This window comes from Cnephaeus nilssonii (assembly GCF_951640355.1).
Source record: "Cnephaeus nilssonii genome assembly, chromosome: 9".
Taxonomy (NCBI): Eukaryota; Metazoa; Chordata; class Mammalia; order Chiroptera; family Vespertilionidae; genus Cnephaeus; species Cnephaeus nilssonii.
In genome coordinates this window covers 40,445,016-40,472,390 of record NC_137080.1, presented here as the reverse complement: position 1 = coordinate 40,472,390, position 27,375 = coordinate 40,445,016, and the positions used below count along the sequence as shown (strand labels likewise).

Sequence of the window (27,375 nt, the reverse complement as noted above, 5' to 3'; positions counted from 1 at the left end):
CAGAGGGGTTAAAAAGCTGCCCAGCATCATGCAGCTAGGCAATGGCCGAGCTGGCTCCTGTGGATCCATGCTCTGAACAAGCACACCACGCGGCTGCTCGGATCACACACGGCCAGTAAACCACACGCTCGCTGTGCTGAGGCTCTGGGCTGCTTAGTCAGCAGCTGGGGTCCCAAACAACATCAGAGTTAAAGAAATAAGGTTAGGGATACCTAGGCGCTGTTTTTATCAATTTTGTTTTTGACTTACTATCTTTCTAAGACCTACTACCTTGTCAAGTTCACTAATATTTTTTAAAATTGGAAAATGAGTGGCACTGAATATCTATAATACATGGTTTATATGCAGAGCAAGCGGTGGCCTGCAGGAAGGCAGGGGACCCTGCCAGAGTAGTTTTTTACAACAACGATCACTTGTAGCCAAGCATACCCTGTTGATAACTAAGCACTTAGAAAGTAGCTTCTGATTTTTGCTACGAAATAGATACATCGTTGCAAAGCCACTCAAGAGGCAGCATTTTGGAGATTACTAAGCACATGCAGGAGCATTACCCGACTTCACAGGAGAAGGAAAGCCAGGCCTACGTGGCAGGTATGGCAATGGAGGTGGCCAGTCGCCGATCAAGGTCATGCAGTGAGTTAGCAATAGCTCTGAATTACTTTATTCCAGACATTGTGACTGGAGCTGACGCCATGTCTGATATGGGACGTGGAGACGAAGCAGACCCACCCAGGGGAGCAGGGGGGCAGCCTGGGCCTCCTCTGATTTTCTCCCGCTTGGGCTGGGCAGGACAGGCACCTTGGGGTGCTGGACCACCAATGAGGACTTAGTAAGAACCTAGGGTGCTTCAGCCCTAATCCTGGCATTGTGAATGGAGGGGGGACAAGTCTAAGACCAGCTTCCATGAGAGAAGAAGCCACATGGCTGGTCCCTAAAAGGAGCAGGAATGGCGATTACAATGGGAGTGAGATGGGGAAAATGGGCACAGTGCACGGTAATGTGTCGTTTCGATAGCTATTTCCCAGAAGGGCCTGACCCGCCCTCTGAGGAGGGTGCCCTGCAAACTTCCATTTCTCGTCCTCTGATCTGTGTTTGGATGAGGCTGCATCTAGGCCTTCTCCTGGCTGCAGGACAGCCTGGCTCTAGGCGGACCATGGTGCGTCCCAGAGTCACAGACTGCCCGGGTGTTCTCCTTGGAAAGGTGGAATTGTGTTCTGATCGTGTCTCAATTCTGCTTTGCTTCTCTTACACGCCTCATGGCACAATCACAACTGCTGCAACAGAATCCATCACAGGCGAAAGCAGACACATGGCTCTTCCCGTTTAAAATGTTCATAAAACTGTTAGGCCAGGTATAACAATGCGACCAAATACCTACATAACTCTAGGATTATTACATCCAAATCTGCCACCTCCCCGCCCCACAAGTGTTAGGCAATTACTTTAAATAGAGCAGTATTTAAGGACTGCACCCTTCCAAGTCAAATACCTAGACGCAAAACCAAACAGTGTTCAAATTCCTTCACGTCTGAAGTTCTTTCACAGTAAACATCTTTATAACTCGGGCAAATCCTTTTCCTGAAGGTGGTGGGAAACTTTCTGTAAAGGGGCTTTGTGAAATCTAGGGCTCCACAGAATGCCAATAAAATTCCTGGCATTTTAACCAGGAAAACACCTTCTTGCTCATTTATGGATTTAACAGTCTGGTTTCTTGGTCTAAAAATTAGAACAAATTTTGGGGAAAGGTTAAAGGAAGAAACCTGGAGGAATTACATGATGATAAAGAAGCAGATTAGGGAGAACTAAAATCCTCTTCGTTCCTCAGCTGTTTCAGCATCCAAAGTCATACTTCATGATGTTATCAAAAGAACTGAAACCTGAGAGCCCATTAACGACACCTGCAGCAAAGCCTCTAAAAGGATCAACAGTTCAGATTCTATAGCTGTGGATGAATCTGAACACATTTTCCTAAGAAAAGCTGCTCAAAACAAAGAAATCCTGTTCAGATATCATTAGAAAGCTTCAAAGCAAAGTTTCCGTTATGCAAGATGAATAAATTCCAGAGGTCTGCTGTACAATATTGTGCCTATGGTTAACGATACTGTATTGTACACATAAAATTTTAAGAGGGTGGACCTCATATAAGTTAATTCTTACCATTAAAGGAAAAAAAAATGCAAAGTGCCTCGGCAGAGGGTCGTTTGGTGTAGGAGCTGGAGATTCCTTTACCCCAACTGCCTTCAGGAAGAATTTTTTCAAATTGTCCTCACATGTCCTGTATTTCAATCCACAAAATACCTCGAGTCCTTTTACAAGTACAATTCTTACATATGTAATACAAATGATGCATAGTTACTCATTACACACATACACACACACTCACCAGCATGACTATATAACATGGAATTACAAAGATGAATTAAGGATAAAAATAAGTGCTACAGGAGAACAAATGAAGGGACACTACTTCCAGGATAAGGCAGGGCGGACTGGGGTAGAGGCCATGTCAGGACGACCGGGAGGGAGCTCCAGGCAGAAGACCAACTTGGGTACCAGTATCCACCTCCAAATACCAATAAAAGCTAGGGTAGTGCTATCTACATCCCACTGCTGCAAATTACAAATGTGTGTGTGTGTGTGTGTGTGTGATATGACCTGTTTAAGCAACTATCAGGGGGCTCTGAGAAAGGCAATGTGGGTGTCACAGCATGGCCTGGCAGAACACCAGAATCCCACACATCCAGGTGGCCAGAGGGGACGCACACTTGCACCCCCTCTGCTGGACGTTTAGCAGGATCTGGAAGGGCAGGGATAACCCCATAAAAAAAGTCAAAAGGTGGCAAAACTCACCCCTGAGGCTGCAGGACCCAGGGCCAGGAGGACCGAGCAGCCACTCAGAAAACAGAAAGTCAGAGGCAGCGGCTTTAGGGAACATGCCTAGAAACTGTGACTACAGATGGAATAATGCATGTTATCCTATCTAATCCTATCTAATAAAAGAGAAACATGCAACTTGACAGTGCCTCCGCTATGCCCACCAGCCACGCCCACCAGCCAATCAGGAGTAAGTATGCAAATTAACCCAACCAAGACGGAGGTTAATTTGCATATCCAGGCACAGAATGAAGACTGAAGACAGCTTAGAAGGAAGCCAAGCGCTGCAGAAGGGAGCGAAGCTGCGGAAAAGCAAGCGGGGCGGCGGAGAAGGGAGGGAAGCAGGCGGAGTGGCGGAGACAGCCGCAGAAAGCCCTATTCTTGCAGGAATAGGCCCGAGGAAGCCCTATTCTTGCAGGAATCTTCCTGCAATGGGCTTTTAGTAAGACTAATAAGAGGACTCACTACTTCAAAGAGAAAAGAGTGCCCCTTATTTTCCCGTTCTCACTGAATATTTTAAAAAATCAGCAGTCCACCACACAACAAAGGAATCCTTAAAGCCCAAGCAGCACTGTGACTGCAATGCCATTAACCTCAACTAAGTGAGGTGCCTTTCTCTCCCTGGCCTCACACCCGCACGCCCCCCCCCCCCCCCCGCCCACACACACATCCCCAACTCATTTCCAAAGAGGAGAAGTACCGAATTCAATCTGTGAAATCTGGAATTCATTTGGCTTGTCTTTTAACTTCAAAACCCCAGAGTGTCTGCTTTCTGAGAACACCTGCTCTCAGGTAAGGGAAGCTCCCAGAGCTTCCAACTGCACATGCTTAGCAGACCAGGTGTCTTTCCACCTTCTTGCCTGTCCCCATCGGGGCAAACCAGTCCCCTCACTGGGGCTAGTTACTTACTGTCCGCCAAATTTTGACCTGAGATTCAGCCTTGTTCTCAAATCTAGTCACTAGCAGGGAGCTCATTCTAAGCTGAAACCTGAGCCCCCACCAGCTCTGTTCTTCAGTGTCTATACTACTGACCAGAAACCCAAATCCAAACCTAACTAAAAACCCAATCATGAAGAAGTTAAACACATACGCATCCTATCCTAAGTAATTCCTGTATATCAACGAGGGAATCCCAATGAGAACGAGAATATACAGAAAAACAAGAAAAGACCACTGCGATAACTTCTTTCTCCATCTTCTATCTAAGTAAGCCCTGTTCATTTTCATAAGCAGAGTCTTTCCTCAACTCTTCCCTATAGGCAGCAGTCAATAAAGTAGTTGTGAACCCAGGCAAAGCAACCAGGATGCTTTGCAGGGCCACAGATAAACACTGGGAGATAGAAGTTAAGTCACTTTATGAGGTTTGGGGCCATAGGACTGGATCTTTCCCCACCACTCAGGAGGATGCTAGAAAATAAAACCATCAGAGAAAAGCAGACGACCTAAGAAACAAAGAGAGACAGGTATCCAGAAATACCACGTGCACTCCTGGATCAGGCTGTGCCCAAAGGCACGTACACCGTGGTCATCAATTTTGTGAGCCACTCACAGTGCTTTTATATGAGCTAGTGTGAGCTGGGTCGGGGTTCAGGCACCGCTCACCGAGTCCTGCCTAATACAGCTCCTGTAGGAGTCGTGCAGTCTGCTGAGCAAGGAGAGGCTGGCTGGACAGGAGCAGGCTGGGAGAGGTGGAATCGACCAGAAGTTGGCTGGGGAATACCGAAAAAGGCGCTTTATCCGTAAATGAGAAATAGTGACATTAAAGTAAACGTTCAAACAAAACAATTTTAAAGCAACAAAAGAAAAAAAAATGAATGAGAAAAGTAAAGGAGCATAACTTATAAGTCCTAGAAATAAGTGCTGCTTTTTTAAAAAGGAAGAAAAAACTCCACATAGTCTATCAAAGCTCTAGCTAAACTAATCAAAAAAGGGGAGAGAAGTTACGGGCAACTCAAAATTAGAGGCAATAAAGAATATAACTACAGACGGGGAGAGTAAAGTTTCTTATAATTAAAGCATAACCTGTGCTAGTAAATTTTAAAATCCCAATGATACAGACCATTTTCTAGGAAATACAAATGACTAAATTGATCCAAAAAGTAAGAAGATCTGAACAGAGCAATAACCATGAAAGAAAGTTGGGAAAAAGAGCCCAAAATTGCAATAAAAGAATTTTCCTCAGATAGCTCAACAGATGAGGTCTCTCAATTATTCAACAGAAAATGTCCACGCTATTTGAACTGTTCAATAATAAATGCAACGGCAAGCATTTAGTAAGCACTTACTTGTATCTACCACTGAGCTGCATCATTCAAAAACACTATCACTTAATTTTCACCACAATCACACACAGTTTTCTCCAAATTATAAATCAGAAAACTGAAACCTAGAGAGATTAAACACCATGACCAAGTCACACATCTAGTAAATTCTAGAGCTAAGACTCAAACCTGTCTTTCTATAGCTAAAGCTAATGAGAAAAGCTATTAGTTTCCAACAGTCAGAGCACCAATATTATACAGAAGAGTCCAGGGTGCCTTTATTATGGCATAAGCCTTGGTTTCCCCCAAGGAGAAAAATTAAGAGCCACAAACAATGTCTCCCCCGCCCCCCCCCCCGCCCCCGGCCATTTATAAAGATGCTGTAAACAACAGTGAGGCGTCTACTAAAACTCCAGCTCCTTGAAAGTGGGCCTCGTAATAATCAAAGGTGTTATTATCTGGCCCTAATCAGGTCTAAGCATTCTCTAGGGCAGGTTTCCCAAGCTTTCTGGACCTTAAGAATTACCTGGTGAGGTGCCTGGGAAACAGAGATTCCTACTGAAATTAGATGCTCCAGGAGTAGAGCTGGGAAACGTTTAACAGTGGCCAGGTGATTTCTAGGACCAAGTGCTTTCTCCCCTGGACGTGGCGGAACGGGGTGGTGAGTGGATTGCAGGTACCTAAGTATAGAGGAAGAACAGAAAGAGCGAGCCTGGGAGAAGTCAGAGTTATCTCAGTTCTTTAATTATTAGTTCTTCCCAAAGATACCATACCTGATACCAGCATTTCTCAGAAACGGTAGGTGACTGAAACCAAAGCTGAGCAGCTGCCTACAGGGAAAGTATCGATGCTAAATGTACACCAGCACTTTAGCATTAAATCGGTGGTTTAGGGTCTGCTTTTCTAAAATGATGGTGAGCAAACAAGGCCACATACCTCGCTTCTAGCTAAGGCGTGGCTCTGCCTCCTTTCGGCACTGACCTCTGGCTGCTCAAAGGTTAAGTGGCTTGCCTCATCTCCAATCTGGTCCTCCTAGGCTAGTATTGAACTCCATGTTGGCGTCGGCCACATCTGTCTTGCCTATGACAGTGTATCCCTTATTTTCTGCCCTCTCTCCCATTGAACTGAATTCTCAGTGGGCACACAGCTAAACTTGGGGCAGGGGAAGAGAGGGAGGGACCAAGCACACACAGAGAAGGAAGAGAGAAGGAAGCGGGTGGACTGTGGCATGTGGGGCGGCCAGCATCCACTCTCCTTCCCCGTTGTCCTCCCTACTTAGCGGGATGGTAACTCCAGCAGTTGTCCTACTGGACAGAACGCAAAGAGGGTCCTTGTGGCTTCTACCAAATCTTTTCTTATTCCCGGCAGAACAGCCAAGGAGTGAGCAGTGGTCTGGAGCTCCAGATCCAAACTCCCTCCCTGGGGCACAGTCACGTGAACAAGTGGCAGAGGGTGGAATGACTGGAGATCACTCGTGCCAGGCGCAGTGCTGGGTGAAAAGTGGCAGTTCCTGCCCTGCAGCGCTAAAACGATCTGGTTCCTGCCTGCTCCACGCCTGGCCCCTTCAGTCTGTCCCTGGAGCTGGCTGCCTATGCTTGTTGTAAACTGCCTATGTGTCTAACTTGGCCACAGTCAGCTTCTACTGCTTACGTCAGAAACCCTGTTGCAGAAGGCAAGAAGAGGAGACAGAAAAAGGAAGAAGAAAGCAGTGCTTAGAAAAAGCTGGCCCAGTACCAGTGACGCCCGCATACTTTGGACAATTATCTCATCCACAGATCAAAAGATAAGTTGTTCCCTAAACACATATTTCAACTGTGGATTTATGAGAAATCTGTTTACAAACTATAATAAGGCCAAATATTTCCATGGGAGCTGGTGAGACATTTAAGACTTCAGATGTCTTGAAGACTGAAATAATACGGGGTAATATATTTACCTAAAGCATTTCCCGCTTCCACTAGAGAAGGGATGATGATCCAGGTCCTTAATGAAACACTAATGGGCGTCTCACAGCCTTGCCAATGGGGTTCAGAAGGCAGCAATTAAAAGTAACGCTACCACACAGCTTTAAGGTACTCCTGGCCTAGTTTAGTCATCATGCCTGGGAACAACGAAACGACACTCAGAAGGCATAGGTCCATTAAAAAGAAATAAACCAGTACTCAGAATGTAAGTCTTTCTGTAAAAAAAACCAAAAAACACACCCTAGAATTCAAAAGGAAAATCCTGCTTAAGTTTCATGGATGAAAATTAAGTCTCTAAAGTTCAACATTCTCACGGAGCAATTGGAGGACTGGAGCCTGAGGTCTATATCCCAATACATGTAAGTAGGGGTGCCCAAGCGGCACTATTTGTCTGTACAGACCATCGCTGGGTATAGCACAGGAATCTTTATATGTCTTTGCTCAGTTGGGCGTCCTTAACACCTTGGAGCTAGATGAACTGAGTATGATTACATGCGTTTTACAGATGAAGGAAATGCATCCGGGTATCGTTGCTTACTATGCTCACTGAACAAGAACATGAAGGACCAAGGGCTACGATTTGTGTGTTCTGACTTCCGGTCCCACGTGGAAAATACTCTATGCCTTCACCCTGCCTCCCAACAGAAATGCCATCCCAAATGCCTGCGAAGCTCACAGGATGAAGGAACTATTCACAAAATGGATAGTCACAGTTTGTCTTAAAGTCTTCAGAGAACATCATACACCAAACCAGCCTTTTATGCTTTGAATGAATGTATTCCTCAGTCCCGAGGCTGTATCTGCTTAGAGACATTGAACTAGAACTTCACGGTAATGGGAGTCCTGGGAACAAGCTTTCTCCTGCTCGTTCTACAGCTGACAGCACAGTGGCTCCCTGGGTAAATGCAACTGGACAGACGAATCCTTGCTCCCCTCACTCCCCTTAGCTCCGCTCATGCTGGCTCTGTTCCACCCTAGGGAAGGCCAATCTGGTGCCAGAACCGAGCAGAAACTCCTCACACTACACACTTTTAGGGTTGCCCTTAAAGAATGAAAACAAAAGCAAGAAACAACCAAAAAAACCAAAATTTCATAATAGGAAGGATACCTAAAAACAGCTGCTGACCTCCCTAAACGGTGACATTAAATACCTATACAGAAATCTGAGGCTACCTAAACATCCTCGAGATGATCAGAAGTCCTTTAAGATTGAAACCTTCCCTGCCAAGGAAGGAAACAGCATGGGGACAGGGGAAGAGAAAGGTAAAATTTCCAGGTTTCCTACCCTGCAAGACAAGGATTTCTCCTCTCTACTCTCCCTAGCCCCTCATCAGGTGTCATGGACTACCCTACCCCTAACTAGTCAGCTAAAATGGGATCTGGGAAGGGAGAGCCAAGAATGTCCTAGGAAAGAAGACCCATGTTGTGTATTCCTTGATCCTCTCTGAAACAAATAGTAATTTCACATGTTTAGAAAGAATGAATATCAACAAAAACAAGTGTTTTGTTTTTAGCTGACTCCCTAAATCAGTTCTTCTCTCATGACCCAGAAAGGAAATGAAGCTGTTGCTTCTCTCACTTTTCCCAGGGCCGTTCTCAGGGAGAAAAAAAAAAATTAGTCATTCCATATATACAGCTAATATTCTACAGTTGGTTCCCTCCTGCATCAAAGCCCCAGGACAGTTTCTGTGAAAATCAGACTCAGCAATTAGTTACAATTAAGGCAGTTATCCTCTGAAACGTATATATTCTTCTCTCGGTATCTCCCCTTCAGTAACTCAGTAACAAATTCTGGAATACTCAACTATGAAACTGAAACTTCAAAAAAAAATAGTAAGATGGAGAGACTCCTCAAGAGGTAGCAAGAACGTTGCTTCCAGGTGGACCTTGGGGCTGCAAAACCAAGCCCAGTGATAGCAAGAGAATTTATCACTGGCAAGAAGGACAGCAAATGGCGGTGCAGTGTGGACCGACTGCATGGCCATGGGCAGAGGGGCCAGGAAAATACATACTCGTTTAGTGCTCTCTGCGACCTGTCAGTGAACTGCTGCCTCCATGAGGAAAGCAAAGTAAGCAACTCAAAAGGCCTGAGAGTCCCCTGGCCCTGTGATCATCTACGCTGGGAAGATCACACGACGATTTTAAAGTCTCTGCGTTTGGCCACTGGGCCACTGCTCATCATGAAGAGAACGACTTATATGGACGGGAGATGTTGCTGGGAGTGGTGACAGAGAGGGGGGCTCCAGCTACATGGAGGGGCATGCAGAGTGGCTTGTGGACCGGCAGAGGGAAAGAGGGAGATGGCCCAGGGAAAGATCTGAAATAAGACCTGAACAGGGCACACCTGAAGGGGCCTGGAGACCGACTGAGGGAAGAAAAAAAGAGCTGAGGCTGAGTGTGGGCTTTGGAATTCACTCACTTGTTTGAGACAGGAAACTAGAGGGAAATTATAGGAAGTTAAAGATTAGGAAGTCAACCACCCGCATATGGGGCAGTCTTGTTATTAGTAGAACGGAGGCTCAAATTACCTCAGTGTCAAAATATTGGGGTACAACAGGACACTACAAACTTCCTCCTACGATCTGCAAAGGACACGCTGGAAATGCCTGTTGAGTGAGCAGTATGGCTAACTGCCTGTTGGATCTGCCAATCCAGTCTTCAGAAAGGCATTGTAATGACCGCACACCTCCCTCACCGGCCCCTCATGCTGAAACTTCCCACTTCACACCAGTGAAATCTCTACAGCTCAGACACTTCAAGAATATGTAATAGTTAGTAGCTACCTAAAGTGCTTTGAAACCAGAGCGTTCCCTTTATCTTAGTTTTGTTCTTAAGTTTGTATTTCCACATAAATCCTCCTAGAATCGTTTTTACAAAGGCAGTTTTTAAAGTTCTAATCATTTGGAGCATTGCAATCTTGTATCCTCCTCCCACTTAATATTCTATCGGAAGCACTTTTTCATCTCAGTAAGCAATCTGTATAGCCCAACATTTTCACAACTGCACATATGATTTCATCATGCAGATTCACTATCTTCTGCTCAAACACTACACTATTGCTGGAAATGGACATCATTTCCGATGTTTCACTATAAATAACGCCCCCAACTGGCCCTTTGCTAGACCTCCATAGAGCAGATATGACGGTCCTCTCCCAGTAGACGTGAAATCTCTTCTTCATTCCCTAGGATTTGCTTTTTGCTATTGCTATCAGACAAGGTCTAATTTTTCATTATTGACAGTGTATGTAAGTGATACTGATGTTATATTTACTTTGTACATATTCACGCTATTGAACTAATTAATTCTACTAAATTTTAAGTTGGAAATCTTGGGTTGCCTAGATACACAATTACATAATCTACAATGAATGATCATTTTATTTTTGCTGTCCATATTTTGGTTCATTTTTTTTATTGCACTGGTCAAAGCTTTGCAAACATAAAAATAGTGGTGACAGAGACAAGTCAAGCCAAATGTTTAGGTTGTTGTTTTGATTGAGATATCTTGTTAAAGCACTATTATTCCAAGTTAGAGTTTTAGATTTTCTTTAATTTCTTTTTAAAATTTCTTTTCAGCCACATGTAGCTACTTGAGCACCTGTGGCTGGTCTGAATTGATAGGTGGTATGAGTGTAAAACATACACCGGATTTCAAAATTTAGTTTGAAAAGGGGAATGTAAAATATCTTAGTACTTTATATTAACTACATGTTAAGATGTTAATATTTTGAGTATGCAGCTGGCCCTTCAACAACACAAATTTGAACTGCATGGGTCCATTTATACGTGAATTTTTTTCAGTAAATATACAGTCACCCTCTGTATCATGGGTTTTGCATTCTCAGATTCAACCAACCGAGGACCGAAAACAGTATTTTCAATCCATAGTTTGGAATCTGCAGTTTGGGAGGGTAGATCCAACCCCCAAGGATCAAAAGTTATTCATAGATTTTGAACTGCTCAGGGGTCGGCGCAACTAACTCCTGCAATGTTCAAGGGCCAACTGTACTAGGTTAAATAAATATATTACAATTATTTGCACCTGTTTCTTGTTACTTTTTAAAATGTGGCTATAAGAAAAATTGTAATTATATGTGGCTGGCGTTATAATTATATCTACTGAGCAGCGTGGGTCTACTCTTTCCTCTTTACAAAGCATCTCTGTTAAGTTTTCATATCAAAGTTGAATTTATTCCAAAGAATCAATTAAGTTGTGTAGGATCTTCCACAATCTGGAACATTTGCTATAAAATATGCTTATATGGGCTTTGGAAGCTTGATAGGATTCATCCAGATTCAACTCGCCCACCCTCGATTTAGAGAATGTTCTAAGTTACAAGTCTGCTCTGTTATTCCTTTTCAGAGGATAAAGCCTTACATACCAGGCACTGTCAGAATTGGATAACCTGTATTAACTATGGATTAAATCAAAGAACTACTGATAGCATTTCAGAACTTAATGTAAAGGGCTTAGTGTAAAGGGCTAGAGTATAAATATAACAAGTAGCCTTTTCTTTATTTTGGAAGCAATGTGAAGATTCTCCTCTTTACCCGAAGGTATATGGCTAATGCACTTTTTTGTACACGCAAATAACTATGAGTAGAAAATGTTCGTGCTGCTCTTCTGCTCATTTGAAAAATATACCCTACCTTTTCAGTCTGAGACCCAAACTCAACTCATCAGATCCCAGATGACATACTAGCTTTTGTGAATGACAAACCTGTCTACAGAGAAGTGAGAAAGGTGTGCATGGAGGATACCGAGGGAAAGATGAGCTTGCACGGCCCTCTGACACCTGAGGTTCGCTGCCGGAACGGGCTGGCAGGTGAGCCCAACAGGAGGACCTATCACATCCCAAGGCATGAATATGCTCCTTCCGCTTGTATTCCCAAAGCTATTACACCCCAAGTCCTCTTCTTAAATCTAAAGTTGAAAACAACCTGGGCTACCTGGGTTCCAATACCAGTTCTACACTTACTAGCAGACTGACCTTGGCCATACCACTCAGTAACTCAACTTCTTCATTTGTAAGATGGGGAAAATAAAAAGATCTATTTTAAGAGTTTGAGAAGGAAATGAGATAGAGCAGGCAAAGCTACCAGTGAAGTGCCTGGCACTCAGTAAGCATCCGATAAACATACACCGCGAAAATAACAGTGTATACTCATTAGTTCCATCAAAGGTTGACTGTAAAATCGCTAATTACCTAGGTCTCATCTACTAATAAGTGGCTTGTTAACCACAGGACCAGCCATTATTAATTAAGGAATAGCAAAGTGTGTGTTCATTAACATATAAACCAAAACTGGGCTATTCTGACATTGCTGAATGACTCCATCACCATCAAAGACTGAAGAAATCCAGGTTGTACTTGAGACCTCATCACAGAGACAGTCCTTGGGGAAGGCTTTCCAGGAGATGCACAGGAGGGTCGCTCCCTTTGTGGGTGCCCTCCATCCATCACCGGTTATGCCGCTGCCTGTGATTCTCCATTCCCAGGCTCAACCCGTCCCAGCTTGGCCCAATGCTGGACCATCAAGGCAGCCTGTGGCAGGTTCCAGGTGAGGAGGCAGCCCCACATCTGCTCCCTGCTCCTCCTAGCCTTCCCTGACGAGGTAGAGCCTTCGCCTGCTACTCAAGATACCCATCTGTTTCTCATCTGGAAATCTCTACCCACCCAGTTCTATAACCCAATGTTTTATGAAAGAAAAAGGAAAAAGTCCAAATACCACACTCACCCAGGAAAGGGAGAGAAGGAGGATTATCTACACTAATAAAAGAGAAATATGCAAATTGACCATACCTCCGTGACACCCACCAGCCAATCAGGAGTATGCAAATTAACCCAAACAAAGATGGCAGGTTAATTTGCATACGCAGGCGCAGAGCGAAGACTGAAGGCTCCGGCCCAAGTGAAGACTGAAGATGACTGAAGACTGAAGAGGCTTGGCTTCTCTGCTGCGGCCAGAGCAGAGAAGCCAAGCCCCGCTGTGGCAGGAGCGGAGAAGCCTTGAGGTTTGGCTTCTCCACTGAGGCCGGAGTGAAGGCCTGGGTCCCGGGTGCCGGAGGAAAACCGGTGCTGGCAGCCAGGGGAAGGAAGGCCTATTGCACGAATCTTCGTGCAACGGGCCTCTAGTAGATAGAAGTAAAAACCATTGCAAAGTCTCAAAAACGGTGCTATGCTTACTTTAAGGACGAGGGATAGGGAAGAAGATGCAGTCGTTTCTGCAGTCCTGTCTTACTGGTAGCTCCTCTAGTATCTTGTGGTCTCTTGCCACCATTTGTACCAGGAGAAGAGAAATGCCAGAAAGAATATGTGAGGGTGGCAAAAAAGAAGGCAGGTGAGAGAGCACATGGGAATGAAGGAAAAAGAAAGAGATGACGTGGGATTTACTTGAGCAGGAGCAACCTCTTCCTGCCTCTACTTTTCCTCTTCCACAGATTATCTCGCCCAGCTAACCCCACTCCTTTGCCCATCAACCCGTCAAGCTCTTCTGCCGTGCCCGCCCCCCACCCCCACCCCCTGCAGACCAGGAGCTGTGTAAGGGAGGAACCCAATCCCATTGCCAGAGCCACATCAGGAGTGAGTATTTTCCTGGCAAATCTGAACTGCCTTGGAAGTCTGAGTTCAGTTCTCCAGAGAACAGTGGTATATATGGCATCAAGGGACCACAAATACAGGGGGTATGAAGACGTAGGCTTTTCGGAAGCTGGTCTGCAAAACTTCAGAGTGCATTTAACATTTTTCGTTGTTGTTGAAAAAAATCGGTAAATATTCTGGGATTCTAAAGAAGCTCAAGTAAACTTCTGGAATGGTAAGCATATTAGAAACTGTAAATATATTCTTATGTATTAAGTAATATGTAAATACGGTTATAAATAAGAGTCAAAGAACTTGAAGTGGACTGAGAAACACTCTTCCCTCACCCAGGCGAACTTAACCACACACAGTATATGTAAATGAGGCGTCCCAAGGGCCAAGTCCTGGGCACTTCAAGGCAGAAAAACTACCTGAGGGCTGCAGCACTTAGAGGTAGCTTTTCAATGAAATGAGACTTCAACTCAAAATACTACGTGTTTCTCCAAAATAATAGGAAAGCTTTATGTTTTTAGACAGAGCAGAAAATTCTCTCCTTCACCCCTTATTTCTATAAAATACAAGATTTACTATTTTACTTATCATTTCATTCATTTTTTGTTGTTGTTGCATTAAAATCAATAAGTCATCTAAAATTAGCACTTAGTTTTCAAGACCTGATACTGTTCAATTATAAGATTTTCTTTCTTTAGGGGGAAAATGTGTTAGGCCAGTGGTCAGCAAACTCATTAGTCAACAGAGCCAAATATCAACAGTACAACGATTGAAATTTCTTTTGAGAGCCAAATTTTTTAAACTTAAACTTCTTCTAACGCCACTTCTTCAAAATAGACTCGCCCAGGCCGTGGTATTTTGTGGAAGAGCCACACTCAAGGGGCCAAAGAGCCGCATGTGGCTCGCGAACCGCAGTTTGCAGTTTGCCGACCACAGAGTTAGGAAATTGTTTTCTTCACATTATTTTTCTCTAGTTTTTTTTTTTTTAAATCAGTTTTCTTTCTAGTATTTACATTTCAAATAGTTGGTTCATCAGTGTCACTATAAACCATAAACATTATGCAAAAACAGTTACTTGATCTTCTCTGGGGCTAAATGTGCTTTCAACTTTTCTCATGAATCATTTGACACAAAGTGGTAGTACTTACAAGTATATTCACCCACCCACCACACCACAGCAGAAAGTGCAGGAAGGAACAGCCCTGGTTACCAATGTCGACAGTTTGGTGCTAGCCACTAAGGCTTGTCGAAACTCATTGGAAGCCCCGATTACCTTTGTCTGCTCACTGTCTGGGTCTTCAAGCCAAGCGTAAGGGTCAGAAATTTTATGCCCATGATAATCCTGTACCTGCAAAAGACAAAATGTGTTAGTAGGTAATTAATGTCTATCCCCAACTAAATTAGTGTTTTCTGAATGTGATGGAGAGAGAGGAAAGGGACAGACAAAAACACCCGGTTGGCTCACTGGCAACTGCGTGTGCTCAAACTGCCACAGGAACCGGAGTTGGCAGCTTCTCAAAGGTGTCAAGCCACCCTTCATGAAAGGAATGTTTTACTGGAGAGGGAAGAGAGGTGAAAGGTCAGGAGAGGCAGCAGCTCTGTCTGTACACCAAGCCAAGGCCTGCTGCTGTGCTGAAGAAACCCGACACGTGCTGCCAGGGGCACAGCACGGAATTACACAAGGCAGCCGGGAGGACAGAGGGCACGGCCCTGTGCTTATTTCCCTGTTCTCACTACGCTGGCTCACGATTAGAAAATATCCCTACAACATGTAATGCGACCAGTTTGCTTTGCTGTCTAAACTGCCAACAAGAAACTTACTGATGTGTAGTTACAATGACTCTAATTGACATCAGCTGATTCTAATTGAAAACGCTCCCTTAAATGCAATGAAGGAGCACTCCCAAACTGAAGCCTTCCTTCCCTTTTTGTGTGTTGTTATGAAATGCTTTCTTTCCCTGTTTATAAAAGGAGGCACAGCTACCCTGATAGAAATAAAACTGCTTAGTGTAAGCAGGGCCTGGCCGAGGGGCAGCCTTTGGGAGCTCCCCTGGGGGCGGACCCTCAGAACTGCCAGGGGAGGGGGGGGCCTCTGAGAAGCCCGGATTCCTGGGTCTGGCCTCAGAGACTGTCCCGGTCTAGAGCAGCCACCTGGAGTCACCCCTCCTCAGGTGATAATGCCTAAAGGCATTCTGCAAAGGCAAACATCGTTACAAAACCTCCCACATCAGACCACCCGGATTAATCTAGATAACCGAAATGCCACTGACAACGTCTTTCCAATCAAGTCTCTCTGAACAACTCCAACATTCCGGCGAAGGCTTCTCCTAGAACAGTGGTCGGCACACCGCAGCTCGCGAGCCACATGCGGCTCTTTGGCCCCTTGGGTGTTCTAACGCCACTTCTTCAAAATAGACTCGCCCAGGTCGAAAACCGACTTCTGCGCACGGGCCACGAAGTTTCAATCGCACTGTACGTGCGCGCCCGCCCGTGGTATTTTGTGGAAGAGCCACACTCAAGGGGCCAAAGAGCCGCATGTGGCTCGCGAGCCGCGGTTTGCTGACCACTGTCCTAGAAGGTTGTCGGGAAGACCCCCACCATCTCAGATGAATTTTTAATCGGTCTTCTTGCTCCCTTCTATCACACCAGATGGTAGGGGCTATTCCCTAAGGCCGTGGCCAGCAAACCGCGGCTCGCAAGCCACATGCGGCTCTTTGGCCCCTTGAGTGTGGCTCTTCCACAAAATACCACGGCCTGGGCAAGCCTATTTTGAAGAAGGGGCGTTAGAAGAAGTTTAAGTTTAAAAATTTTGGCTCTCAAAAGAAATTTCAATCGTTGTACTGTTGATATTTGGCTCTGTTGACTAATGAGTTTGCCGACCACTGCCCTAAGGAAAGCAGACACTCTCCTGGAAGAGAAAAACCTGCTGTTTCTACTTTGGGTCCAAGTTCCAGTGCGGCTGCTGCCAATTGAGAAGAATCTCCCTGAGCACAAAAGCCCAGGCCATCAGGATGCAAAGGGTCGGCACCTGTCCTCCTCCACTGGGAGGGGGGGCACACCTGGAAGGATGGGCAGTTAAGGTGGAACACCCGGGACCTGCTCTCATCAAACCTTGACTGACAAGTGCAAGGGACATAAAGCCAGGCTAAAACCTCTCCTGAGGAGTCCTCATAAAATTACCAACCTTCGGGGGAAAAACACACACACACCAATTTTCAATCCTTACCTAAGGCCTCTACATTTTAGCTCTCACAACTGAATGAAAGCTATTAATCTTCTCATCCTCAAGTCTTTTACATTTTACACACCTTGAAGCAGTTATAAATTATGCTTAAAACAACAACCTTCCTTTTCCTGACAATAAGAAACCAGGTAAAGGATCTTCCCATGCAACATTTTTAGGAGCGAGGCACGGCAGGAACAAGGTCGGGCAACACGCCCAGGGCCATACTGAGTTCAGAACCAGAGCTGGGACTAAAAACAACCTGCCAACAGCTTTCCCCCAAATATTCCTCAGAGGGGACTGACCAGACACGTGAAATGTGTTCCTAAAACTCTGACACATCCAGAGACTTAACTTTTCAAAAGGAAGCGGAAAAGATTAACTGGAGACTGTGATAGTTTTATGACTAAGTGAAGGTGTTGCCAAGTGCTGAGCCCAAAGCAATAAACCTTTTCTGAATATCCACACTGTTGTGCCCAATGTTTTAAATATTCCTGTTTTACAGATTATGGGATGTTATTCAGAGAGCTTAGTGAGAGTAAAGGCCACATATTCACAGTTTGCTCAGAGACGCCTGTGAGCTAACCACTGTGCCATCGACGTCAGCCACATTACCTCATGTGTCCTCACTGCGAGGACACATTTTCCCTCATTTCCAGGTGAGGAAACGGAAGCTGGAGAGAGTGACAGCAATTGATAAAGCTCAGGTGGCTAATACCGTATTTTCCGGAGTATAAAACCATTGGGCGTATAGAAGGTTTTCCTGGGTTAAAAAGTCGTCTTATACGCCGGAAAATACAGTAAGGTAGGACTGTGACCCACTCCGAGCCAACCCCAAAGCCTGTGTACTTAACCTCTTGCCAATGAGCCAGGTCAGGTGCCAACGGGCAGGTGGACAGCTGGACCCTGACTCAGAACCCAGTGTGTCCTACAGCACGCTGCCTCCTGAACGGCGTTTACCACCGAGGAAGCAGCCTCATCTACTCAGAACCAGTGCTGTCATCTAAACCAGACTGAGGTCGGTTATTGAGCGGACATTAGCAACCAGGATGAGAACTCCCCAAGGCAATCCCAAGCAGCCAAGCGCCCCCTCCCCCTATTTCTTTCACCATGCCATATCCTAAATAGGGTGGTCGCATAGCCGAAGCCCCTGAATTCAAGTTATGCAGCATCTAATTCCTCATTTAAGTCTGCAAATCATGCCTCACCTCCCCAAGAGCTCGAAAACAAGAGCCCAGACAGGCCACTGTTGCTATTCAATATTTCACTCTTACGGTTCAACAACGTGCCTGTTGCCTTCAGGACAAAATGTAGACTCTTGTACACACAACAGGCAGCGCCCATGAAACCTGCCCCGCTCTTATTTCTCAAACCCCATCCAAGCTTGTCCATCCATGGATGCTCTGTTCACAATGGCCTTCCTGCCGTCCTACAAACATGCAATTTCATGACCATTCAGCCCCACAGAACTATGGCTTTATTTTAGTCATAAGGCGAGGAATGTACTTTCTACCTTATCCAACTGGCCAACTTCCACATATTATCTTCTGCTCCTGACAGAAATTAATCCCATCCTCCTGTGTTCCCCACTCACCCTACACACCCTTCTAACGCCTGTACCAAGCCTGTACCACGGATTGGGCAATGGCATTACCCAGGAAGCGTCATGGTTTCCACATTTCTGCTCATGAGCAGAAATCCACCAAAAAGGACTGCACACTCCAACCCCACAGTGCAGCAGGAGACTGCCCCGTATGTGGCTGAAAGATGTTCAGGTGAGAGAGACAGAGAGCCACAGCAATCCCTAGTACCTGCTGGACAGACATAAACCCATCCTAGAAGTCAAGGCTGTAACTTGGGGAAATGCTACGTCCAGCCTAGAGCTTAGTAATCAGGGCTCTCGTCACAGGAGAAAGATACCCCATGCAGACTATCAGGGCTGGGGTGAGTACACTGTGGGACCCACAGAGCGGGGCCCAGGCTGGACCACAGCCACCTTCCCTTGTCCATGAGGCTTAGGGTTATGAGTTCTTGGGAAAGAAGGAACTGGAGAGTATTAAAATCCATGGTACAGTATATATACTCTTTAGAATTAATTATTCATAATCTACTTGGTGTCTTCATGAAACCCTCACTTAACCCTTTCAAGAACGATTAAACATAAATAAATAAACCGTAGGATTCTGGTACCACAAATAAGGAAAAATAAAGTGAGCAGCAACCCTCCTCCATCCCAAAAAAAACCCAGTACAAATCTGAAAGGGCACTTAAAAACCACTTAATGGGCAATTGTTTACATTTTTATCAGTCCTGAAAACGCAAAGATCCTCAAGACCCGAACTGAGATATTCCCATGTCTTCCCCTTACTAAAGTCTAGCACACTGCAGGGGTAGGCTGTCATGTGAATGAATGAAAGATATTTTTACTGTAGAAACAAGCAAGCCCTAAATATCCCACTTATGAGGAAGAAGACCTGTAACAGGTGAATGACCTGCCACAGGGCACCCTGCTAGTCACTAGTCGCGACCCACAGGTTGAGAACCGCTGCTGTAGGGCCTAAGACCATCGGAAAACACAGATATTTACATTACGATTCATAACAGTAGCAAAATTACAGTTATGAAGTAGCACCGAAAATAATTTTATGGTTGGGGGTCACCACAACATGAGGAACTGTATTCAAGGGTCGCGGCTTTAGGAAGGCTGAGAACCGCTGTGCTAGTGAGCGACAAAGCCAGAGCCAGCACCCAGGTCTTCCCACTTGCTCTGTCCTCTTCCCATCCCAGCAGGATCACCTGACTCCCAAACACAAAGGAAACAACCTTTTGAACCACAGGAATAGGGCTGCTTGGGTTGTTGGAGCAAATTTAATAAGCCATCAGTGGAACAGACGGAGAAAACATGGTTACCAGATGGCCACCGGTCAAAGAAACCATGAATGCATCAGTGCCACTGGGAAGTCTTAACTTAAAACAACGTCCTTTACGCTAAAGCCGCAGTACCCTTTAACCTAAAGTGAAAGGTGCTTTACCGTACAATCTGGCATAAACGGGGTCCAAGGAAGCAGAAGAAAATAGAACTGTATTACCCAAAAAAATAGTTTTAATCTGGTTCTATTTTAAGTAATCTGAGAAATCTGGCTATTCCTAAGAGAATCATGCCTACAACATTTGGATGCACTACAGTTCTCAAGATGCCAAATTCGCGTTTACTCGCACCTAAAGAGCTGTTTGCCCACCCAATTCCACCCACCGGATCTCAACAGCCATCCTGAGTTCATCTACAGCTGAGGTTAATGGTGGCTAACCCCTCCACGAAGCAAAACTTAAGCTCACCCTGAAAAAAAGGCCATCCCCTCTCCCTTCTAAGTCCTCCTCTCACTCCCTATCAACTCCTTTTCTAGTTCAGGAAAACTTGGACCAGCACTGACTGCTACACCTCGCGTTCCCCAGTCCTGTCTCTGCATCCCCAACGCCCCGCCGGCCTGGGGCAGGGTAAGCGCTCAGGACACGTTGTAAAACCGAATGAATGAACTTCAACTCTTAAGAATTCTTAATTTGGAAGTTTAGAAAGTTTGCTTTGTGTTTAAATTCTACATCATCTACACACTCACACTCCTTCTCCGACCACCATATTTACGCAAGAGCTTCTCGAGTCCAAAAGCAGTGATACCTCCTCCCTGGGCATCTGCCCTTGACCCCATTGATTTCAGGAAATCTCCCAGCAGCGGCCCATCCCAGGCTGCGCCGCCAGCGGGCGGAGAGTGCCCACCCCCCCCCCCGGGGCTCCGCGGCTTGGGAGGAGCCCGCGCCCCCGGCCCGTTTCTCGCAAACAAAGGCCGAGGGGGAGGGGAGGGACGCGGGGGGCGGGGGGCGACTGGCTGCGGGGCCGGGAGCTGCGGGCTGCGGCCGGCGCCGCACGCTCGGCGGGGAAGCCGAGGGGCGCGGGCAGTTGGTACTCACGGCGGTCTCGTCGCGGTACACGTCGGGGTACTGGAAGGACAGCATGGCCGGGGCGAGCAGGGGCAGCGTGGGGCGCGGGCTCCGGGAGCGGACGCGGGCGAGCGGGGCTGCCGCGGGGCGAGGCTGGGGCGCGGGCAGGCGCTGAGCGGGCGGCGGCACGCGAGGAGCTCTCGGCCACGGCGGCGCGGCGGCGAAGGCGTGCGGGAAGCAGGAAGCAGCTGTCGCCGTGGCCGGGAGCCCCTCCCCGGCGGGCGGGCCCAGCGGCGGCGGCAAGAGGGAGCGGGCGGCGCCGTGCGTGCGCCGGGCCGGGCGCACAGCTCCCTCTGCCGGAGCGCCGGGCGCGCTCGCGCCGCCCGAGCACGGGGACCGCCGAGCCGGGGACGTGCCGCGCCCACGCCGGACCGCTGCCTCGGGCCACCGCGCCAGGCACGTGCCGCCCAGGGACGCGCCCCGCACACCAGCCCGGGCCACTGCACACGGCACACGCTGGAGTTGGACCCACGCCGCCCCGGGACGCGCCCGACACGGCAGCCCGGTCCGCCGCACCGGGGTCCAGGTCCCACCACCCCTGCTGGGGCCAGCCCGCCTCCTCCCGCCCTCCCGGAAGGAAGTCCCTCGGCTTCCAGCCCCCTGGGCCCCGCTCTGGGTGGGGGGGCTGAGAGAGTGAACGGCAGGGGTTGCTTATTAACCCATTCCCCCATCTTCCAGGTTTGGGGCTCCTTAGGGGCCGTAGGGACCTTGCCTCTCCCTAGCCTGGAGAGCAGGAGGCTTGAGGTGACCTAATTCCCATTGCCTTTTCTGACTCTGGACTTGGAAGGGAAGGGATAATGGATCTTGATGACCAAAATTTAGGTATTTGAAAAGGTTGATAAAATTCATAAAACTCTACTAAGATTAATTTAAAAAAAAAGAAAATGAAAAGAATGAGCAAAATCAGAATGGGACAGTAGACAGAATTATATGGATGGTGCAGGCAAAGATGATAGGAACAATTGTATGCTAATAAATTTAAAAATTTTAGTATAATGGTCAAATTCTTGGAAAACTATCTTTTGAACACTACATAAAAAGAAAAAGGAAAGAAAATTGACCTATAACTAGTAAATGAATTAGTAATTTAAAAAATCCAGACCCAGATGATTTTCAGCCTACCAAACATCCAAAGAGAAAGTAATCACAATTTTATACAAAGTAGTCTAGAGTATAGAAAAAGGAGGACTATCCCCCAATTCATTTATTAAGGTCACATAACCTAGATATAAAAATCTCACTAGACTATACAGAAAACAGGAAAGAAAATTATAATGGCTCATATAACTTATTCACAACTGAATCAAGAAAATTCTACCACTGAAATAGAATAAAAGATCTCCCAACAAGGAAAAGGTCTGGACTGAATGACTTCACAGATAAATTTTACCAAACACTTAAAGAAGAATTAACATCTATCTTTCTCAAACTATTTCAAAAAAAAAAAGGAATGCTCCAAAGCTCATTTTATGAGGTCATCATTACCCTGATTTCAAAACCAGACAAAGACGTTAGAAAAAAAAATTACAGGCCAATATCCCTGATGAACACAGATGCAAAAATCCTCAACAAAATATTAGCATACTGAATTTAGCAATACATTTTTCTTTTTTTAATCCTCACCCGAGGATATTTTTCCATTGATTTTGAGAGAGAGAGAGAGGGAAAGACAGAGAGAAATATCAATGTGAGAGAAACAGAGGATTGGTTACCACCTGCACAAGCCCTGACCAGGGCCCGGGCCATAGAGAAGCCGGCAACTGAGGTATGTGCCCTTGATCGGAATCAAAACCAGGACCCTTAGGTCCACAGACCTACGCTCTAACCACTGAGCCAAACCCGCTAGGGCTCAGCAGTACATTTTTAAAAAATTATACACCAGGATCAAGGGGGATTTATTTCTGGAATGCAAGGTTAGTTCAATATTAGTGATATGCCATATAAACAAAGTGAAGGATAAAAATCATAAATCATATCAATAGATGCAGAAAGAGCATTTGACAAAATTTAGCATCTATTTATGATTTAAAAATCTCAGCAAAGTAAAAATAGAGGGAACATACCTTAACATAATAAAGGCCAAACTGCAAACATCTTACTCCTTCGGAAAAGATAAAAGTGTTTTCCTTAAGATCAGGAACAAGATAAGGATGGCCACTTTGATCACTTTCATTTAATATATTATTGGAAGTCCTAACCACAGTAATTAGACAAGAAAAAGAAGTAAAAGATTCAAATCGGAGAGGAAGAAGTAAAACTGCCATTATTTGCAGCTGACATGACACTGTGTATAAAGAATCCTAAAGATGCTACCAAAAAACTATTAGAACTGACAAATGAATTCAGTAAAGCAGTGGATACAAAATTGATATGCAGAAATCAGTTGCATTTTTATATAGCTATAATGAACTAACAGAAAGAGAAATTAAGAAAAAAAACCATTTATTATTGCATCTAAAAAAATAAAATACTTGGGAATAAATGTAACCAAGGAAGTAAAAGACCTGTACTCAGAAAATTATAGGACATTGAGGAAAGAAATTGAAGAAGATACAAATAAATGGAAGCATATACCATGCTCATGGATAGGAAAAATTAACATCATTAAGATGTTCATACTACCCAAAGCAATCTATAAATTCAATGTAATCCCTATCAAAATACCAATGACATTTTTCACAGAACTAGAACAAATAATCCTAAAATTTATATGGGACCACAAAGAAAAACAATAGTCACAGCAATCTTGATAAAGAACAAAGTCAAAGGTATCATGTTACCCAATGTCAAATTAAACTACAATAATCCTATAGTAATAAAAAAAAAAGCATGGTATTGGCATAAAAACAGACACATAGATCAATGAAACAGAATATAGAACCCAGAAATAAACCCATACCTATATATTAAATTAATCTATGAACAAAACAAACAAAAAAAAAAAAAGAAAGAAAAGGCAAGACTATACAATGGGGTAAAGACAGTCTATTCAATAAATGGTATTGGGAAAAGTGGACAGATAAATGCAAAAAAAAATGAAACTAGATCACCTTCTTATACCATATACAAGAATAAACTCAAAATGGATGAAAGACTTAAATGTAAGACCAGAAGCTATAAAACTCCTAGACAAAAACATAGGCAGTAATTGCTCTGACATTGCTCTTAATAATATTTTTTATATATCTCTTCAAGCAAGGGAATCAAAAGAAATAATAAACAAATGGAATTACTTCAAACTAAAAAGCTTTTCCATAGCAAGAGAAACCATCAACAGAATGAAAAGACAACCTACTGAATAGAAAAAGATATTAATTAGCCAATGATACATCCAAGAAGGAGTTAATATCCAAAATTTATAAAGAACTCACAGAACTCAACATCCCCAAAAACAATCCAATAAAAAAATTGGCAGAGTTCCTCAATAGGCATTTCTCCTAAAAGAACATACAGATGAACAATACCCATATGAAAAGATGCTCAACATCACTAATTATCAGAGAAGTACAAATTAAAACAGCAATGAGATATCACCTCACACCTGTCAAAATGGCTATCCTATCTAATAAAGAGGGAATATGCTAATTGGCCATCATACCTTCACAAAGATGGTGGCACCCACAGCCAATAAGGAGGGAATATGCTAATTGAGTGCCACGCCCTCAGCCCCCCAGCCACACAGGCAAGCCTTGTCACCTTCCCCTGATCGCCAGGTCGCCTCCCGCCCCTGAAGGCTCCTGGACTGTGAGAGGGGGCAGGTCGGGCTGAGGGACCCCCCTGCTTCCAGTGCATGAATTTTCATGCACCGGGCCTCTAGTCATCAATAAATCAACAAACAAATGTTGGCAAGGATGTGGAGAAAAAGGAACCCTCATGCACTGTTGCGGGGAATGCAGATTGGTGCAGTCATTATGGAAAACAATATGATGTTTCATCAAAAAATTAAAAATAGAACTAACTTATGGCCCAGCAATATCACTTCTGGGTATTTATCCAAAGAAATCCAAATCACTAATTTGAAAAGATATATGCATCTCTATGTTCACTGCAGAATTTACAATATCTAAGATATGGAAGCAAGCTAAGTGTCTATCAGTTGAAAACTGGATAAAAAAGATGTGGTACATATATACAATGGAATATTCCTCAGCCATAAGAAAGGAAATCTTACCATTTGGGACAGCATGGATGACCTAGAGGGTAATATCTAACTGAAACAAGTCAGACAGATACCATATGATTTAACTTATATGTGGAATCCAAAGTACAAAATAAATTAAACAAATCAGAAACAGACTCATGTATACAGAGAACAAACTGATGGTTGCCAGATAATAAGATGGGAGGGGCATTGTGGGACTGAGTTGAAAAGGTGAAGAGATTAAGAAGTACAGATTGGTAGTCACAAATAGTCATGCGTATGTATATAGTACAGCATAGGGAATATAGTAAATGATATTGTAATAACTATGTATGGTGCCATGTGGGTACTAGACTTATCAGGGGGAATCACTTTTTAAATTATATAAATGTCTAACTACTATGCTGTACACCTGAAACCAATCCTATCTAATAAAGAGGGAATATGCAAATTGACCATTACACCATCACAAAGATGGCGGCGCCCACAGTGGAGGCAGGGTTTCCGTAACACAAGATGGCTGCACCCACAGAGGAGGATGAGTTCCCATAAAGAGCCTTAAGGAGCAATCAGCAGGGACCTGAGCTTGCGCCCCCTGCCTGGTGGGGCTTGACAGGGGACCTCAAGGTGCGCCCCCCACCCCAGTGCTGGGTCAGGGGACCTGAGGCTGCGCCCCCACCCCGGTGCCAGGCAGGGGGACCTGAGACCATGCCCCCACCTGGCGGGGCTTAATGGGGGACCTCAGGCTGCATCTCCCACCCTGGCGCCAGGCCAGGGGACCTCAGGCTGCGCCCCCCGCCCCAGAACTGGGCCGGGGTACCTAAGGGCACACTGGAGGCCCTGAGGCTGTGCACCTCACCCGGAGGGGCTTGATGGGGGACCTGAGGCTGCATTCCCCGCCCGGCGCTGGGCCAGGGGACCTGAGGCTGCACCCCCCCGTCCAGCAGGGTTTGACGGGGGTGGGGTCGGCCGGGTCTGGATCTAGCCCAATGGGGATGGGGCCGGCTGGGTCTGGGTCTCGTGCAATTTTGAGGTGCCGCGGGTGGGTGGGGTCTTGACTCTGGGTCCTGCGGTGTGCCCCAGACTCTGACAGGAGGAAGATTTTCATATACATTTTACTAATTTTCTTTCATCTCTGACACTTCTATTATAGAGAAAGGGCAAATAGCAATATTAAAATATTTCCTCTAATTAATCCCCTTTTAATGTGCATGAATTTTGTGCACCAGGCCACTAATATAAAATAATATTGAATGTCAACTGTAATTGAAAAATAAATAACTTAAAAAATGAATTTTAAGGAACATAAGCAAAAAACTTTGGGATTCTTGAGTGCATTTTTAAGAGTTTAACAACCCAATATAAGATACATATGTGGAATGTAAAGCTTATGAATACAGAGAAATATTTTCTAAGGAACTTGTCATGATGCAATATAATGGCAACTACCATAGTATCATGTACTTTTGTGGTGCTCAGTAGGTTTTGTTTATTTAGATTGACTTCTGTAACAGTCACAAATGTTTTAAATTTTTAAGTTGTCTTAAATGTGCAAATATTTCTCAAAGTATTTCCATGAGGCATATTCTGAAATCTCCTAAATATTCCTGGATAGTGGGAAATATGTCTATAAGAGGAACATGAAGGAAAATGAACCTAAGGAAATATCGACAACTGCACCAAGGAAGTTAACTCAAACTAACATTTCTGATTTTAAAAAAATTGCTTCTGTCTTAAAATGGTGAAAACAATTGCATCATTTATTAAAATTTGACCAAATAATATATTCTTAGAAGCAAATGCTGTTCCTGATTTGTATAACCTTTGTCTGAGAAAATGTTAGCTATTTTTTATTCAATTAATTTAATTGGATAATTTCTGAATATGTTTTCTTGAAGCTAGTTCCCTGATGGTAAGAATGAGACTTAATATCTTTTGACGTATGCAAATGTAATAGCATCTATGTGGAATTTTTTTCTATCATTGAAGGTACAAAACTGTTTAATATGTTTTAAAGCTTTTCCCTTAATTACAAAAGAACTGCACATATGTATTAGAAAATTTAGAATATATGAATAAGCCAATAAAATTAAATGCAAATTTTATGTTAACAAGAAAGAGTAAAAAGTCTGCATTAAGAATGAGAATATCTATAGCACATATAAATATTAAAATCTAGTATGCATAAAATATTTTAAATATTCTGAGAAATTAGTAAGAAAACATTTATCAGCCCACTAAAAAATGGGCAAAATGTTTCAATAGGTTGTTCATGAAAGATGTTCAAATGGCCAATTAACACATGGAAAGGGGCTTTACTAGTA

The 27,375-nt window shown here is 44.6% G+C and overlaps 1 protein-coding gene across 1 annotated transcript in view; it reads right to left on the bottom strand.

The window, feature by feature from the left end:
* Positions 1-21,234, bottom strand: part of PREP (prolyl endopeptidase) — a 111,767-nt gene extending 90,533 nt beyond the window's left edge. The window contains exons 1-2 of the mRNA XM_079781420.1: positions 20,881-21,234; positions 14,968-15,042 (exon numbers count right to left, since the gene is read on the bottom strand). Coding sequence (XP_079637546.1) covers positions 14,968-15,042; positions 20,881-20,925 — 120 coding nt within the window. The 5' untranslated portion in view covers positions 20,926-21,234. The remainder of the gene's footprint in view (positions 1-14,967; positions 15,043-20,880) is intronic.
* Between the last annotated feature and the right edge of the window lie 6,141 nt (positions 21,235-27,375).